This window comes from Vombatus ursinus, unplaced genomic scaffold, assembly GCF_900497805.2.
Source record: "Vombatus ursinus unplaced genomic scaffold, bare-nosed wombat genome assembly UNPS02014773.1, whole genome shotgun sequence".
Taxonomy (NCBI): domain Eukaryota; kingdom Metazoa; phylum Chordata; class Mammalia; order Diprotodontia; family Vombatidae; genus Vombatus; species Vombatus ursinus.
In genome coordinates this window covers 7,903,647-7,920,518 of record NW_020954551.1, presented here as the reverse complement: position 1 = coordinate 7,920,518, position 16,872 = coordinate 7,903,647, and the positions used below count along the sequence as shown (strand labels likewise).

At 41.0% G+C, this 16,872-nt stretch overlaps 1 protein-coding gene across 2 annotated transcripts in view; it reads right to left on the bottom strand.

Annotated features, from left to right (window-relative positions):
• Nucleotides 1-242: 242 nt before the first annotated feature.
• Nucleotides 243-16,872, bottom strand: part of PTPRG (protein tyrosine phosphatase, receptor type G) — a 790,321-nt gene continuing 773,691 nt past the window's right edge. For both annotated transcript variants that reach the window (XM_027863786.1, XM_027863787.1), the window contains 4 exons: nt 16,111-16,257; nt 14,728-14,870; nt 6,745-6,880; nt 243-3,907 (listed from right to left, as the gene is read on the bottom strand). In XM_027863786.1, the coding sequence (XP_027719587.1) occupies nt 3,761-3,907; nt 6,745-6,880; nt 14,728-14,870; nt 16,111-16,257 (573 nt within the window). In that variant the 3' untranslated portion in view covers nt 243-3,760. The remainder of the gene's footprint in view (nt 3,908-6,744; nt 6,881-14,727; nt 14,871-16,110; nt 16,258-16,872) is intronic.

The window sequence follows — 16,872 nt, the reverse complement described above, 5'->3', positions numbered from 1 at the left end:
ATTTCTGCATGTCTTCTTCCTAGAGATCAGCAAAGCCAATGTCTCACGTTGAATGACAACTTAGGGCAAATTCAAAAGTTTAGCAAGAAATCTAGTTACAGCTGTTAAAGAAAAAAAAAGCAGGTATTTTCCCTTCATATACAAATTCACTGGCGACAAGGGAATAGAAGCTTCAGAACACAGGAGCTGGAAATGCATCTTAAAGCATGACTGCTAAATCTTTAAGACAAACTATGTTTCAATTTTCCTTCCTTAAATTATGGTGGGTTTTGTTGTTTTATTTTATTATTTTTTTTTTTTTTGCTGATAATTAGTAATATGTATCTTTGGTAAAACTGGTATCTCTATTTTAACTTTTAAATATATCAGTTTAAAAAAAAAGCAAAGAAATTCTGAGCTGGGCAGTTGTGCTGTGTCATTTAAAAATAGTTCAGATTATTTTTCAGGTTCCAAAACATTAGCCTGGGCTAACATCTCGCATGATCAGGACCATTAAGAAAATAACCTTCTCTGATCCAGCTGCTTGGAATAGACTCCAAAGGACTTAAAAATCAACTCAACATCATTCTTTCTAAAACCCTACTGGTAGGCTAGCCTTTTGAAATGTAAAAGGAGAAATGTGACTTTCAAATAAAAAATATTCGTAAATGCTGAGAATGTCACTTCTCAGGTATCCAGAACCCATAGCCAATTGGTCTGATCATTCCAATTCAGTTTTGTGTGATGGGTGTATACTGTTTCCTTAGGGCTTAAGTTCACCAAAGAGCTTCTTATATAGTTGAGCATGCATGAATTTGCAATAGCTATTTCTTTTCCCCCTGAGTGCAAGTGATAATAACCTTGTTCCGTAGTTAAGCCACGTGCTTGTGTCTCAAAGAATGAACACGAATGCATTCTTTGAGACTCTCTCTGCCACTGGGAAGATAGTACAAATGTATGTATTTAGCAGGTGAAGTGGGAAAGAGTTGGATGGACACCCCTATCTTCCTGTGAAAAAAGTATATGAACTACTTTGGCAAGACAAAGAGCAGTAACTCAGAATGGACTGGGATCTTGTAGACTTTGGTTCAGTTCTGCTCCAGACACTGCCTGATTCATTCCCAAGAACTTCTGAATTTCCCTTAGAATGTAGTTTCTAGCCTATGCATTAGCCAGCTCTTTCTTTAGACACAAGGTAATCGATGACCAAGGGCAACAAAACTTAGATGAAAGTTATTTTCCATGAATTGGGCCCTCAGTAAATAACACAGAAATGAATACTTCCTATGTATCTTTTTCTATCGACACCCAAAATTCACTTTTACCAATACAATCACTGAAAATGAAAATGAGTCCTAGCTCTAACACTATTTCATAAAAGGATTGGGGAGGAGGGAGGGTTAAGATGGAGGCCCCAAATGGGCAATCAATGCCCCAACATCATTCATTTCCCACTGTCACCTTCTCTGCTAAACCAACACTAAAATGAGCAAGGAGCCCATGGAAATCAAACATGCATGAAAACTCAAACAATGGAATGCCTCAACGGACTCAAATCTCTGGATCTTACCATGATTTGAAACCTTTCCTTCTTCACAGGCCTCTGAAGGACCTCTGATTTCCAGCAAAGAGCGCAAAACACCCAATGGTCCAACTACCTCACACCACTATTTGGGATTTCCCAGTGCCAATTTCAATGGCAATAGTGGGAGTGGTAAAATGTCTCTGAATCCACCTGTCATATGCAGAACAAGTAAGCACTACCATTAAAGGAAGCCTCTATAGGAAAGACCTCCATACTGGTATAATAATCACTCTTGCTGGGGCTTGTATGACGATGGTCAGATCAGGAGGCATGCCTCATCAGTGCTTAGAAGAGAATGACTGAAAAGCTGTTTCACTCGGGACAGTGCCATCCAAATGCTGATACTTTGGGGTTCAGCTCATCATCATGTTATTTCTTAAGCAACTCTCCATACCACGGCTGTATGGTTGGCCTTTTGATGAAGCCATATTGAAGTGAGTTTGATAATCACTTAATGTTCTCAAGTGCCTGGCCATGTGGACTTAGATATTCTTGTCTGTGAGTTCAGTCTTTTATTAAACATACAACTTATTTTTACCAGACCCCGTGCCTCTGAGGCCAGCTCCCCATTTTCAGAGCAGCTATCTCTATCATATGCATGCATGCAAATAAAATAAATTGGATCCTCCTAAGTATGATTGGGTTTTCCCACCTCACAGTTTACAGAACTATCTTAACTCTCTTCATTTTCCCATTAAGGCAAAAATCCTATTGTGTTTCAAAGAATGAGCACAGTCCAAGATTCATCAAACAAAATAAGCTTCTCTTGGCCACGGCTGAGAATATCAGTCTTGGTTACAGAGACGCAAGTATACATTCACACACACGTGTGTGTCTGTACAACGTCTGCTTTCACTCCTAGAAAAGACAGACCGTAATTACAGATTCATTGCTAACCTCAAATGTGGGAGTTCCAACAACCAACTCCAAGTTCCCAACTTTTGCCAACCCAGTGTTTTCATCTTAAAATGAGACTAAGAACCTTAAAATGACAGGAAAAAAAGATCAGATCTTATTTGGAAGGGGGTATGTTAACTAAGAGATTTATCATGAAAAGTTTGGCAAGAAAAGAAGGAGAATGCTAACTTGGTAGGTAGTTTTTATTAGATTGCTTCACCAGGAATATGGATCAGTACTTCATACTTTTGAGCACTCGTTTCAAAATTACACACCTGCAAAAATCGCAACAAGTGAGATTAAGGAAATGTTCATTTCATTCAACAACATCCCACTGGGGGTGATGTCATGGTCAAGAAATATTAATGTAAAGGAATTAAAGGTATTTGATAGCGTGGTTATGTAAAATATTGCTACCTCTCTTTTTTTTAAAGACAGCCCTGATTTTACTGTGTTGCTGATTCAGATCATTACGATGGATATAACAAACATTACAATCCATGTGGCTGCCGTAAAAACCAGAAAGCAATGTTAGCCTTTATTTGGACATAACTGTGAATCCTGAAGTGGAGTCCATAACCTGCTGCCTACGTCCCACGTAGTTCCATACACTTTGCCAATGGTAAGTGAAGGACGTATGAAGCAGCTACCATGCCTCCAAGCTATCCCAGTGGAAATCTGAGCCACCACAAGTGGAATCATTTAATGCCCAGGAGGCAATTACACCTTGTTCATACACATGGCTACCGATCCCCTGCTAAAGTCTGAAAAAACAAAACAAAACAAAACAACACAGCAACAACCACGTTCATCCACTCTACTGAACTATGAAAGGCATACGATATTGACCAAAGTGATTAGAAGAGTCAGGGAGGGGGCTGGGGACAAGTACAGCGCTGTTCATTAAAAAGAATGGGATTGGTTCAGCATTCACAAACCAACGACTCAAGGCTCACTGTCATTAACAAAAACCATCACTGCATGAAACTAAAAGTAGCAATATGTCGCCATGGAATGTCAGACCAGGGGTCGCTTTTGTAGTAGGATATTATAGGCAGTAACACTGATCAGATAGTGCAAACGAGATAAAATTGTGTTTCACTGTGTGAAATAAACAGAGGTGCAAATGCTCAGTAGGATACCATTAAGACATAAAATGGCAAAAAATAAATATCAAAACTTTTTATCAGTGTAAAAAAGTAACTGGGTTATTGTATAACCTAGAGTCTGGCAAAAAAGGCCTCAAAAAAGTTCTCTCAGTCTTCGTTCTACAAATCAAGCGCCTCTTTAGGATTCCAATTACACTAGAGACTCCATGCTCTCGGCAGGGTCTGATTCATCGGCGATCAGCACAGCGCCATTTTTGTCCATGGTCATGGGACCATTTCCATTTTCTTTAGTGCTGACCAGGCTGAGCATTGCTTTGTAGATAAACTGGTACTGTTCCTAGAAAATGAAAGAAAAGAACACAGTTTTAGTTAATGCTGAGCCAAAAAAACTGACTGAAGTCATTCAATCCCATGTAACATACTTGTACCAGTCAGTCAATAAATACTTAGTAAAAACCTACTATGTGCTAGGATTCAACAACCTCACCAATATATATATTTCTTCAGTAATATTTTTTTTCTAGGAAGTGTGTGTGTATGTATGGGAGACTAGAATTGATGGAGTGACCCGCTATTTTTACAAATTTGTAACTTGGCAGAATCATGTAGTATTAGATAGGTCCCTGGGGCATTGTGGGTGAAGGAATGTGTTGTCCCCTGTCACTCAGTGAAAGGCAGGACTTAGGATGCCTGACCTTAATCAATTAATCACTCAATTCAAAAGCACTTATTAAGTACCTACCAGGTGCTAGGGATAAAAAAGGCAAAAATTTACCTGACCCCTCGAGAAGTTTACATTCTATTGGAGTGACACAGTATTCATTGTATTGTACTATAGCTCTTGTTCTAGATGCTAAAAATAATCTCCAGAGTTTATATAGCACTTTAGGGTTTACAAAGTGGTTTACAAATATCTCATTTTATCCTCACAACAATTCTGGGAGGTGGGTACTTTTATTACTGCCATTTTACAGATGAGGAAATTGAGAAGGACAGAGATGAAATGATTTACACCAGATCCAGGGCTCTAGCCACTATGTCACTAAGGTTCAATTCAATAAACATTTATTAAGTGACTATTATGTGTCAGGCAGGGCAGCTAGGTGGCACAGTGGATGGAGTGCTGGGCCTGGAGTCAGGAAGGGTTCAAAACTGGTCTCAGGCATGTACTAGCTGCATGACTCTGGGCAAGTCACTTAACCCCATTTGCCTTAGTTTCCTCATGTGTAAAAAATGAGCTGGAGAAGGAAACAGCAAACCACAGATGAGGTGCTGAGGCAAACAGGGATTAAGTCGCTTGGCCAGTATCACACAACTAGGAAGTGTCTGAGGCTGAATTTGAATTCAAATCTTCTCGACTGTAGGCCCAGCACTCTATCTACTGTACCACCTAGCTGCCACAGTGCTAACTGGGCACGTAGTAAATGCTCATTGAATTAAATTGAATAGACAGTCTCTACCCTCTCTCAGTTTAACAGTCTCTGAATTATGAGGATTCAGGTTTCTGGTGTTGGAATATAGCTTCACGTCAGGGTAAAAGATCATTTATGAATAGCTACAAATATGAGTTAGTATAAAAATATATAAGTTAATATATAAAGTATAATATATGATATATAAGTATAAATGTAGATATAAAGTATAATATATATTTATATAAGCATATAAGTTAGTACGTAAAAGCAGATATTCCCTGGAAATGTCTAACAAACTGAAAATCTATACAAATTGAACTTTTTAACCAATAAACTTTTTCTTTTTCTTTTCTTTTCTTTTCTTAGGCAATTGGGGTTAAGTGACTTGCCCAGGGTCACACAGCTAATAAGTGTCAAGTGTTCGGTCTGAGGCCAGATTTGAACTCAGGTCCTCCTGACTTCAGGGCCTGTGCTCTATCCACTGAGCCACCTAGCTGCCCCTCAACCAATAAACTTTTGAACACCAAGATTGCTGTTGGACCTAGAATCCAATTGATACTTTCCTGCGTGGGTTTGAAGGCCATCATTGGTTGTTAGAATACCATGAATGTATGAGTATGTTCTTTGGCCGTGATAAATAATTGTTAATCAATCAATCAACAAGCATATATTGAACATCTACTATGTGTAGGCTCTGGCCATACAAAGACAAAAATGAAATGATCCTTGCCCTCATGGCGCTGACATTCTATTGGTGGAGCCAGAATTTGCAACAATAAGTATATATGTACAGACTATAACCAAAATAAATACAAAGTGATTTGGGGAGGGAAGAAATTAGCAGTTGGGAGGATAATGTTGAAGTGATTCTGGAGCTGAGTCTTGAAGACAATGTTGTTCAGTCATTTTTCAGTCACGTCTGACCCTCCATGAACCCATTTCTGGTTTTCTTGGCAGAGATACTACAGTGGTTTGTCATTTCCTTCTCCAACTCATGCTATAGATGAGGAAATTGAGGCAAAGAGAATTAAGTGACTTGTCCAGAGCACCCAGCTAGCTGGATTTGAACTTAGGAAGATGAGTCTTCTTGACTCCAAGGCCAGTGCTCTATCCACTGCGCCACCTAGCTGCCCAATGAAGACAATAGGAGATTCTAAGACACGGAATTTCTACCAAGCATGGTGGAATGCCTGAGCAAAGGCACCTAGAGAAAGGAGATGGAGCACTGTGTGTGAGGAACAGCAAGGAAGTCAGTTTGGCGATAGCGCAGAGTTCAGGAAGGGAACAAACATATAAAGGCAGGCTTTGGCCAGTCAATGAAAGGCTTTACAATCCAAGCAGAGGAATTCATATTTTATCCTAGAAAAAACAGGGATCCACTGGAATTTCCTGAGTAGGAGAGCGACATGGTCAGATCTGTGTTTAAGGAAAATCCTTTTGGCAGCAGCCCTTGGAATGATGCATTTAGAGTCGGTGAAAAACTAGGTGTTCTGGATGGTGGATATATCTGCACAGAACATTTAGATTTTGGTAGAAATCAAGATTTTTTTCAAGGCAACAAGCTGAGTGCTGTCCAATGGCACCACAGCCAGGTGTAAACAGACATGAACTTGCAGGTTCAAGTGGTCTGATTAAAGCTCAAAGAACAATCAGACACAGAAAGATCCCAGCCAAAGTTAAGTGAAATGAAAGAAGGTCTTGAGTTTTAACGTCCATATTAGTGGTTGGAAAGTGAGTCACCGGTAAGGATGTTACTTACGATGTCTGTGAAGACTCCAGGCCTCATAAGATTGATCATCTTTGCTACCTGGAAAACATCCACGGCATTTTCATTCTCCAACTGCTGGGACAGTGTGGTAAGAGCACATAGCATTCCCGCTGAAACTGCTCCATACCTGGGAAAGAACATGACACAGCTCCTTTAGACACGCTGAGCAACCAGAAAGATTAGAAAGAATTGAACATCTGGGCTTATCTCATGAGCTGGGCGGCCTGCCCTGAGCCACTGCATGGGAAGCCAGGTCATTCTAAGATCTGTGAGATGAGCTAGGTTGCAGTGATTATGTTAACCAAGCCAAGAGGACGGCCGTGCCGGAGACATCATAGTAACTTTACTTTGGCTTTAACAACTCAGATTGGACTTAGAGTCAGGAAGATCCTGGTTCAGATTCTGTCTTTGATACTTGCTACCTATGTGACCACGGGCAAGCCACTCTCTTCCTCTCTGAGCCTCAGGCTTCTTATCTGAAAATGGTAATAATAACATCTATTATTGTGTTGCTGTGGTAACAGGTATTATTAATAATAATTAGTCTCTCTGTTTCTCTCTTCTTCTCCCTCTCTTTTCCCATCTCTCCCTCTTCCTTCCTTTCTTCTCTCTCCCTCTGTCTCTCCCTCCCTCCCTCTCTTTCTTTTTGTCTTCCCCTCTCCTTCCCTTCTTTTCCCTTTCCCTCTGTTTCTTTAATACCAGCCACAGGTGTTCAGACTTAACACACAGGCAATCACCACAGAGTCATGAAGGCCTTAGATGTAAAGCAGAATCAAGATAACTCACGGCAGCTCTATGCAGGATGGATTGGAGGGGAGAGAAAGCAGAGGCGGGACAACCTGTGAGGAGGCTACTGCCAAGAATTTGGGCAGGTGGCAATGAGGTCCTGTACCAGGGCGAGAGCAAAGGGGACAAAAGGGAAGGCATGGGGAGCAAGGAGCATTATGGGGGTGGAACTGACTTGGTAATCTGAGAGAGTTTATGTTACGCGGAATACACACAACCACTGGGCTCCTGAACTAGTAGAATCTTTCATCAGCAGGATAAAGGGTCGTATAATCACCAATTTAAAGCTGGAAGGTCCCGGCAGCTATCTGGGACAAATTCCTCATTTACAGACAAGGAAACAGCAGCTCCAATAGGGGAAGTGGCTTCTCCAATCAGAAGCAGTGCAGGGCAGAACTGAGTTTGGAACCTGGGCCCTTGAAAAAATCATTTTTATATCACCTGCATTTATTTCCCAATGCTCCTTCCACTGTACCATTTAACTTTTTTTTTAAACTCCAGCACTGGGTACTGACATTGCTGGGGCAGCGATTAGAGAAGTCAGAGGTCATTATGTAGAAATGGATGTCCAGATGTCATGCACAGCTGGGGCTGGATAGAATCTAAGATGGGTTTAAGATGCTGCTGCATCATGATGGCAGGTGGGGGTTGCCTGAATTCTTGTAGACAGGATGTAAACAGAAAAAAAAGGTTAGAGAGGTATCTCCCAGGTTCTGTTCTATGTGATATGAATAGGGAATTCTCAAGAAAACATCAATGACAGTTATTTTTCCTTAAAAATATCAAATTATGTAACAATAATTATGAGTGGTGATTTTGGGGAATGATAGGCTTAGTTCCTCTGTTTGCTCCTTGATTTCTCCCACCTCCTCTACCCCAAGGGTCAGGATTTTATAGCTTTTATTGGCAGATTTTGAGCTCCCAAATGCTCTTAGTTTGGAAAATGATGGGTTAGAGTATTGAATGGAACGTGTGTGTGTGTGTGTGTGTTCTAAGCTCGGAGCAAAAAACAGCTGATGTGATTAGTTCCTAGGATTATCTACTAAATCATAGATTTACATCTTTAAAATAAGAGGTTTAGACTACATGACTTCCATGGTCCCCTCTAGTTCTCTAGATCTATGACACTTTTCCTAGGGGAGGTAACATTTAGCAGATGGAGAGCCCAGTGGCTGCATATACTCTATACACATCAATCTCCATCTATCATCTACTAAGTCTTCAATCTCCTTTTGGTGGAGAGAATTTTTATGCCAGGAAGGTAAACTGTAGATCTTTGGAATATTCAGAGGGAGACAAGGAGGAATCTTGGGAAAAAATAACTGTGCCTAGGGGGATAAGAGGCTTAGAGGAGAAAAGAAAAAAGATTAAAATTTAAGAATCCAGAAGGAAAAGAAGGAAGTTCTCTCTGTAGCGAAGATGGAGAATGACATGTAGTATAGTGGAAAGAGTACTGGACTCAGAAGTGAGAGACCTAATTCCAAATCCTGCTTTGCCACAATGACCTTTGGACCAATTCACTTAACCTTTCTGGGTCTATTTCCTTGTCTATAAAATGGGGGACTGGTTTAGAAAATCTATAAGGTGCCTTCCAGCTCTTAATCCTATGATCCTGTGAATAAAAGATTAGAAGTGAGTGGAAGATTCTTAATGTGAACTCCAAGGAAAAAAACCCTACTTGGGAGATCTTCCTTGATAGATAAAGGTCTGCGGTGAGGACAGAACATCAGTGGTCAGTACAAATGAAATGCATTTATTGCCCCAAGCTACGTACTACATTTTCACAGCACCAGCAGAACCCATGGTACATAATAGGTGCTTGGAATATCTTTGTTAAATGAATGAAATGAGCCTAGTGTTGTTTTCCATAGCGGAGATGGATGGCGGTTGGCATTTCTCCAGGGTCAATGAGTAATATTATTTTCATAAGGAGTTATCCTTAGTCACACAGCTCAATGTATGATGGAGAGAAAAAAAAACCCAAAAATGACTGATTACTATCCTCAATGAATGTTAGTCACGTAATGGGAGGCTCTCAGTATACCACAAGGAACATGAGTTGTGGTTCTTTTAATTGGCCATAACGATGTGGATTCAGCTACTGAGAAAGGGAGTCTGTGATGTTCTAAAAATGATGTTTATTTCAGAGTAAGGCACCTGAAAAAAAAGAGTATCTGTGAACTATAAGATTAAGTCTTGGCACTAAGTATGAATGAGTGTGAGCTTCAGTATATGGGACAGAATATCCCATGCATGAAAGCCAAAGCTCATTAAATGGAGTATAACAGAAATGCTAGCTCTAAAAACGGTCCCCAAATGTTAATAACTTAATAAAATCCCACTATTTTATGAAGAATCTTAAAGAGCTTTGACTGGTGTTGCAAAGTAATCATTTCACAGAGATAGAACAGAAGTTTACTGTCTTAACAGCTCCAACACAGCACGGGGAACATTGCATGTTGGGGGAAGAGAAATGGATTGAGCCACTGAAGACAACTGAAGCCTTTGGTTTTCACCTAAAACCAATTCATAATATTTGTCTAAAACAATAAAGCTTCTGGAGCACAGAAAATGTTTCACTTTTCACTTTGTATCTTAGGTGCCTTTGTAACCAAAGTGTTGAGCACATTTTGTTGTTGTTCAGTCATTTTCAGTCATGTCTGACTCTCTGTGACCCCATTTGGGGTTTTCTTGGCAAAAATACTGGAGGGGCTTGCCCCTTCTTTCTCCAGTTCATTTTACAGATGAGGAAACTGAGGCAAACTGGGTTAAGTGACTTGCCCAGGGTCACACAGCTAGTAAATGTCTGAAGCTTGATTTGAACTCAGGAAGATGAGTCTTCCTGACTCCAGCTTGGTGCTCTACCATTCCACCACCTAAATTTATTGATCTTCTGTTTTTACATCTCCTTCATTTCTGAATATGTCCCTCCCACCTTCCCAACCCTTATAAGAAAGCCAATCCTTTTAACCAAAAATAAGGGGAGTAGGGAAGAGGAAAAACAAAAAAGTAGTTTAGCAAAATCAACTAACAGGACATCAGAGATTAAAAGTATATGCAGTATTCCACAGCCAGAGTCCTCTCCCTTTGAAAAGAAAACGATCCATTACTGCCAGGTCTGTGAAAAGCTTGGTGAAAGGGGAGGGGTTCTATTCAGAGGAAGGCATCAGAGTTGTCTGGACTTCAGCGATGATCTTATGATGTCAGGAGTTTTGGTGTTGGAGGCAAAAAACCATTCTGTCTGAGCTCTCCTCCATCCAAGCTCTCTATGCTTACTGCTGCCACTGTCCAAGCAAGCAGGGTAACCAATGTACATGGTGATGATAACCCCAACTCATCGAGACTTGGCTTAATTGGCTTTTAATGAATGAAGCTGGGAAGGGTCAGCCAGAAATCATTCACATAAAAGCTGGTGCTTTGGAGACAAATTATCTGGACAATTCACCTCTTTGGACTTGACCCTCCTCAGGGAGTGAGGCGGCAGTGTGCTTCACAGGTGAAACTTTTTTCTTTTTTTAGAGATCTGCCCTTAAATATATCAGGATGAAGATGAGTATCGTCCACCTAGGACTGGCATTTAAAAGTCCGCCGAGTTAGGGCACATTTGATGTTTCACTCCTTCAGGAATGGAGAGCTGGCCCGGGGGTGTCACACTGGGGTCGTTTTCAGTTTCAGCTCCATTCGCTTGACATCCAGAGGTGTCACCTTGAAGCATCTGGCACAGATGCCCCTGTCATCAACAAACATGCCTGAAAGCCATATGCATGTGAGTAGCTCTAGTCAAGCCTTCAGAGGTCTAGCAGCGCCCTGCTCCATGAAACACCAGAATCGCTGTGTGCCATCGATTTACAATGCCCCCAGGTTCCTCCACTGGCACTTAACTGTGAGTGTGGGATTGCAAGGGCAGAAATGTAGAACTTTCCTGGAATCAATATAGCTCATGAAAACCCAGGAGGTATGTGTGGGGGAAAGTCAGGTCAGAGGAAAAACTTAAGTAAAAGACCCAATGGGGGAAATCACCTGGACACTGAAAAGTTCTATAGAAATTGAGCAGCACCTCTGTTTTTCTGGTCAAAGTAATAGATGCTTCAGGTCCCATGATGAAATTTTTGCCCTGACTTACATAAAGAAGCTGTCTACAGGGATCAAAATAACTGTGGTTTTCATATTGCCACTGCTCTTTATGCTGTGTAGACAGAGCCCAATGAGGTTTCTAAGAGTAGGGGATTGTTTCATTCTTTGCACTGGTAGCCTGTCATTGAGCACAAATCCTAGAACGTGGCAGCCACTTAATAAATGTGTATTGTTTGGTTGACTAAATTGGTTGACCAAGCTTGATTCCAGAGAAGATGTGAAAAAATACGGTGCCTGAGGGGTAAAGAATACTGAATATGGTTGGGTTTGCTGAACTGCCTTTTTTTTTCTTCTTTCTTTAATTTTTTTTTAACCTCATGGGTAGGGGAAGGGAAGGGTATATTCAGAAATAAAAACAAGAGATAACAATAGAAATAAGGTTAAATTAAAAAAAAAAAACCAGTGAGGTCTGGTTTCCTGTAATAGAAGGATAATGAGTGCTGATAGCTACTCCAGCATGGAACATGGGAGCAAGAAAGTATAGTAGACTTAATAACTGACACTTCAGTTACTGGAAAATCCAAGCAAAATCAATACTGTATTAATGAGTAAGGAATTGTTGCTATATTATGTAACTCAAATAGCTTACTACATTAATGATATATACATATAACTCCAAGAGCTAGTCAACAATTGGTTCTAATTCTTTTGAAGTAAGCTGAAATGTGTGATATGTGAGTGTGGATGTGTCACAAGTTATCTGTGAAAATCATCAGGTCACAATTTGCCAGGGCACAGACATGGAACAGCCCCACTCCTACCCACCTCAAACAGACAAATGTCTAAGACCATAAAGAAAGGGACACAATCACAGAAGAGACACACAGCCTTGACCTAGATGGAGATCAGCACCAGATGAACATCTAAGACAGTAATGATAGAGACCTCACACCAAAAGAAATGGCATCAAGGCATAAGACAGGAGGTTGATTTTGCCCCACTAGTAAAACCCTGATAAATGAAAACTTAAGCATTGCTCAGAAAGGGATCTTTGAGCAAAATCTCTGGGAACATGTGTATTGAGGATCCAGAGAAACGGTAGCTTCCAAGGATTCCACGGCACATACCAAAAAACACTCAACAATTCCTCTACTCATGATACAAGAGGGTCCCACCTGCCCCAGTCTGGATGAGAACTCATCCCTTTATAACCTGCCAGGCTCTGAGATTCCATTGACTCCTGCCTTGGTGAACAATCCATGAACAAGATGTGGAAGAGCTCATATTCATGGTTACAAAACCATTCATTTCCATTATCTGACTTCTACAGATACTACAAATATTTTACAGATGACAAACTGAGGCTCAGGGTGGTCGAGTGACTTTTCCATGGCTGTATATATAATTAGTTAAGCTGAGTCTTAAACTGGGCATCGATGTTTTCTACTCCATGCTGCCTCGATTAATAACTTATGACAGTAACAAGTCTGGTTGGCCACAGATATTGAATTAACAAACATGATAATTGAAGTCAATAGTAGCACTGAGATTGAACTGTGCTTTCCAAGTATCCATAAAGTCATTGGAATGAAAATGGAATCAAGCAATTCATAATTATGCCTCATCATCTAAATATCAGTGAGACACATGGATCACTGGACCCAGGGTCACAAAGTGGCTCTATGGGCCTGTAGCAGCCATGAAGGACAACTAGTGATATTCATGCCCCATAAGGTTTCCATGACTCTACCCCTTTTTTTCTCATTATTCTCTCAATCTGAGATTGGCAGCTTGGCTGGTTCTTGGAAATCAAGTCACCAGTTGGAAAGGTCACAGGCAATCTGTTGCAAGGTTTTATAGTTTCTTTCCCAGTTATTGGTACAGTAGAAAGAGCGCTAATGCTGGAGTCAGGGGATCTGAATTCAAATTCCACTTCTGATATGTACTACCAGTGTGACCTTGGGCCAGTCACCTAAACACCTTGGGTTTCAGTTTACTTAAGTGAAAATGGGGGGGGGGTTGGATTAGATGACCTCTGAGGTCTTCTCTGGCTTTAGATCTGGGGTCCTATGATGTTCAAAATGAAATAGGCAAAAAGCAAAAGACATCTGACATACTGTGATGGTCATGCAAAGGCCACTTAAGCTATACCAACATTAATCAGGCAGCGTGCTGATAAAATAGAGAAGGCCAAGAGGAGGCAGTGAGTTCATGCCATGAAGAACTGAAGATAATTGCCTGGAAAAGAATCGGCCGGGGCAAGGGAGGATATAATGTGTCACCTTCAAGTATGTGAAAAGCTTTCTGTCATATGGGAGAAGTATTAGACTTTTTTCTTTGGCCTCAGAGGGCATAAAGCTTACGAGCTTTATGAGGGCAAGAGACTGGGCCTGTGATTTCACTGGAATAGGAAACACCTAGATGAAGTGGGTCCCTTTACCAATGCAGGCTGGCACCTTCTCTGTGACTCAGACTCTTAAAGAGCATAGACTGGTGCAATGATTTGCCCAGGGTCACATGATGTGAATGTATCCCAATTAGACCTGAACCTAGGTCTTCCTGGCTCTAAGGCTGGCCTCTCTCAGAGGATGGAATGAGGAGAAATATGTCTAAGTCTCTGAGGGTCCAGTTTAGGTTTAAAGCTGCTTATAACAATTAGAGTTATCCAAAAGTGGAAATGAGTTGTCTCTGGAGGTAGTGGGCCCCCTCCCTTTCTCTCCCTTGAAGCCTTCAGAGACTGGATGACCTAGGTATAGGTTGGACAAAATGTCCTCCAAAGTTCTTTCTGACTCAGATTCTGTAATACATGAAAGCAACAAGTCCTTAAATAAGAGGTCCCTTATAGCCTTAGACATCAGCCTTCATCTCTGAGGGAATTACAATCTTAGAGACACCTTGACTCATGCAAACTATCAGTAAGTTTTAATGTCAATGTTAATGAAATGTAATTTAACAAGAAACTCATACCTGTGTATGTGCATACGTGTTTTATGAATAAAATTAAATCAGTAAAATCCACACGAAAGTAGGAAAATGGATTTTCCCATTCCTTCTACCATAGCAGTGGCTAATTCATGAAAAGCATTCTTGTTTCAAATGAAGAAACATACTCACTCATCATGAACAATGGTGGGCCCATCCCTTGTTAAGGCCTCTTCTTTGATGACATTGATAAGTTCAAAAGTACTGCTTATTGGGGCATCTGGATTGGGCCACTTGGGACACTGGAAGTGTCGGACTTCTAGGACGTAGTCATCCTAAAATCAACACGACAAATCAACAAGGCTTATCCATTTAATTCAAAGTTCCACCATCTTGAGAACTTGCTTCTGAGAGAGGACGAGAATGCTAGCAAAGGCAAAATGAGGCAAACTTAACCTGTATTTGGGTACTAGTGACTGTCTAGGGTTTTAGACTACCGCCGTGCCTGAATTCTATCAAGAAACCAATAGGATGTAAGAGGAGGGACCTTTTGGTTGGGGTAGAGTCTTCCAGACTTTACAACAAAATACAAGGGCCTCCTTGTTTACCCTCCTATCAATGGGATATAAAAAGAGGGATACAGAATATTCTGACATAGAGGTGGTACACTTAGGGTACAGAAAGAGATATTTACAGAGGTGGCCAATGCAGTAATTTTGTTTCGCTTAAACATTCTTATTTATTACATAGGCTTTTCTTTCTTTCTTTTTTAAAGGAGCTGGGGGAGGTAGGAGGGAAAGAAAATAGATTTGTTAATTTACAAAGTTTAAAGTAAAAGTCATTTACTTAAAGTAAATGAAAAAAGGAGAGTGGGTCACTGTTTGACAGGTTAAAAGAGTCCTAAGTGTTCCCTTAGTCCCATAACTGTTGTCTTGTTTGGCCTCGACCTGTGAATTCTTTGGCATGGGGAGCTTCCTATAATGGAACTCTATCCCTCAATGCAGATGGGCACCTGCTGTGCCACCTTGAGTCTCTGACAGTTACCTGGGGCACTGGAAGGCCGAGTGACTGGTCACACAGCCAGTCTGTGTCAGAGGCATGATGACCCCAGGCCTTCCTGACTCCAAGGCCAGCTCTCTCCCTACTGCTTTATTGCTGCCTATAATGTGGTCTCGTGTGACTCCAAATTACACGGATGCAAGGAAAACCTTAACTTTCGCTTTCCTGAAGCAAATCCCTCATAAGGCTGACGTTTCAAACACCAGAGAAAGTACGAAGATGCTCCAGTAAATTGTTTTTTTAATTAGGTCAACAGTCTTCTTCTGTGCCCCATGCATCACTACGAGGCTGTGCTTGTGTATAATCTGCACAGCTTGGAAAAAATATCAAAAAGATAATCTTTAAAGGGAGAGGAGATTCAAAATAAGTTTAGTTCAATTCTTCTGAAAAAGCTTGTGCAGAAAAGCAGGGGCTTTCGGAAAGTCTTCTGATTTTGACGGTTAAAGTCAACGTGATTGGAAGGCCAATGTGGAAGCCCACCAGGAGTCTGTTACCCACGGATCTGGCGATCTTTACCTGCGTCGCTTCGAGGATAAAGTCATGGATGATGATTTGCTCTTCGTTGGAGAGGCACAATCTGTCTTTGCTAATGAGGGTCACGGTAAAGGCCTCACAGTTCATGGATTCTTCCCGACTCGGCCAATATACAAACTCGTCTTCTGCCTAGGGGAAGAAAACACATTTTGCCACCACAAGTCATGAAACACTTGCTTTTTTTGGATCTTACACAAAGTACAATGTCTTCTCTTTCCTTTTCTCTTCTCTTTCTTTCCTTCGATTTAAATAACCAGATCAAAATTTGAATTCAACAGACATCTACTATGGCACCAGACAACGCCACAGGTGCTGGAGATCAAAGACAACAAAACAGTCCAGTCCTACCAGAGTTTATTTATTTATTTATTTTGCCCTGGGGGTGGGGGTGGGGGAAGAGGGGGAGGATGGAATGCAACCTATTCACACTTAGGTTTAGAAAGTATACGCAAAGTATCTACAAAGTGACTGCAAGAGGAAGAGAGTGCTCTTAATTGAGGGGATCAGGAAAGGCTACTTGTAGAAGATGGTACCTGTGTTGTGTTTCGAAGGAAGCTAAAGATTCTAGGTGGTGCAGTGGATAGGGTACAGCAGACCCAAGTTTAAATCTGACCTCAGACACCTACTAGCTGTGTGAGCCCGGGCAAGTCACTTAACCCTGCTTGCCTCAGTTTCCTCATCTGTAAAGTGAGCTGGAGAAGGAAATGGCAAACACTCCGTTATCTCTGCCAAGAAAACCCCCCT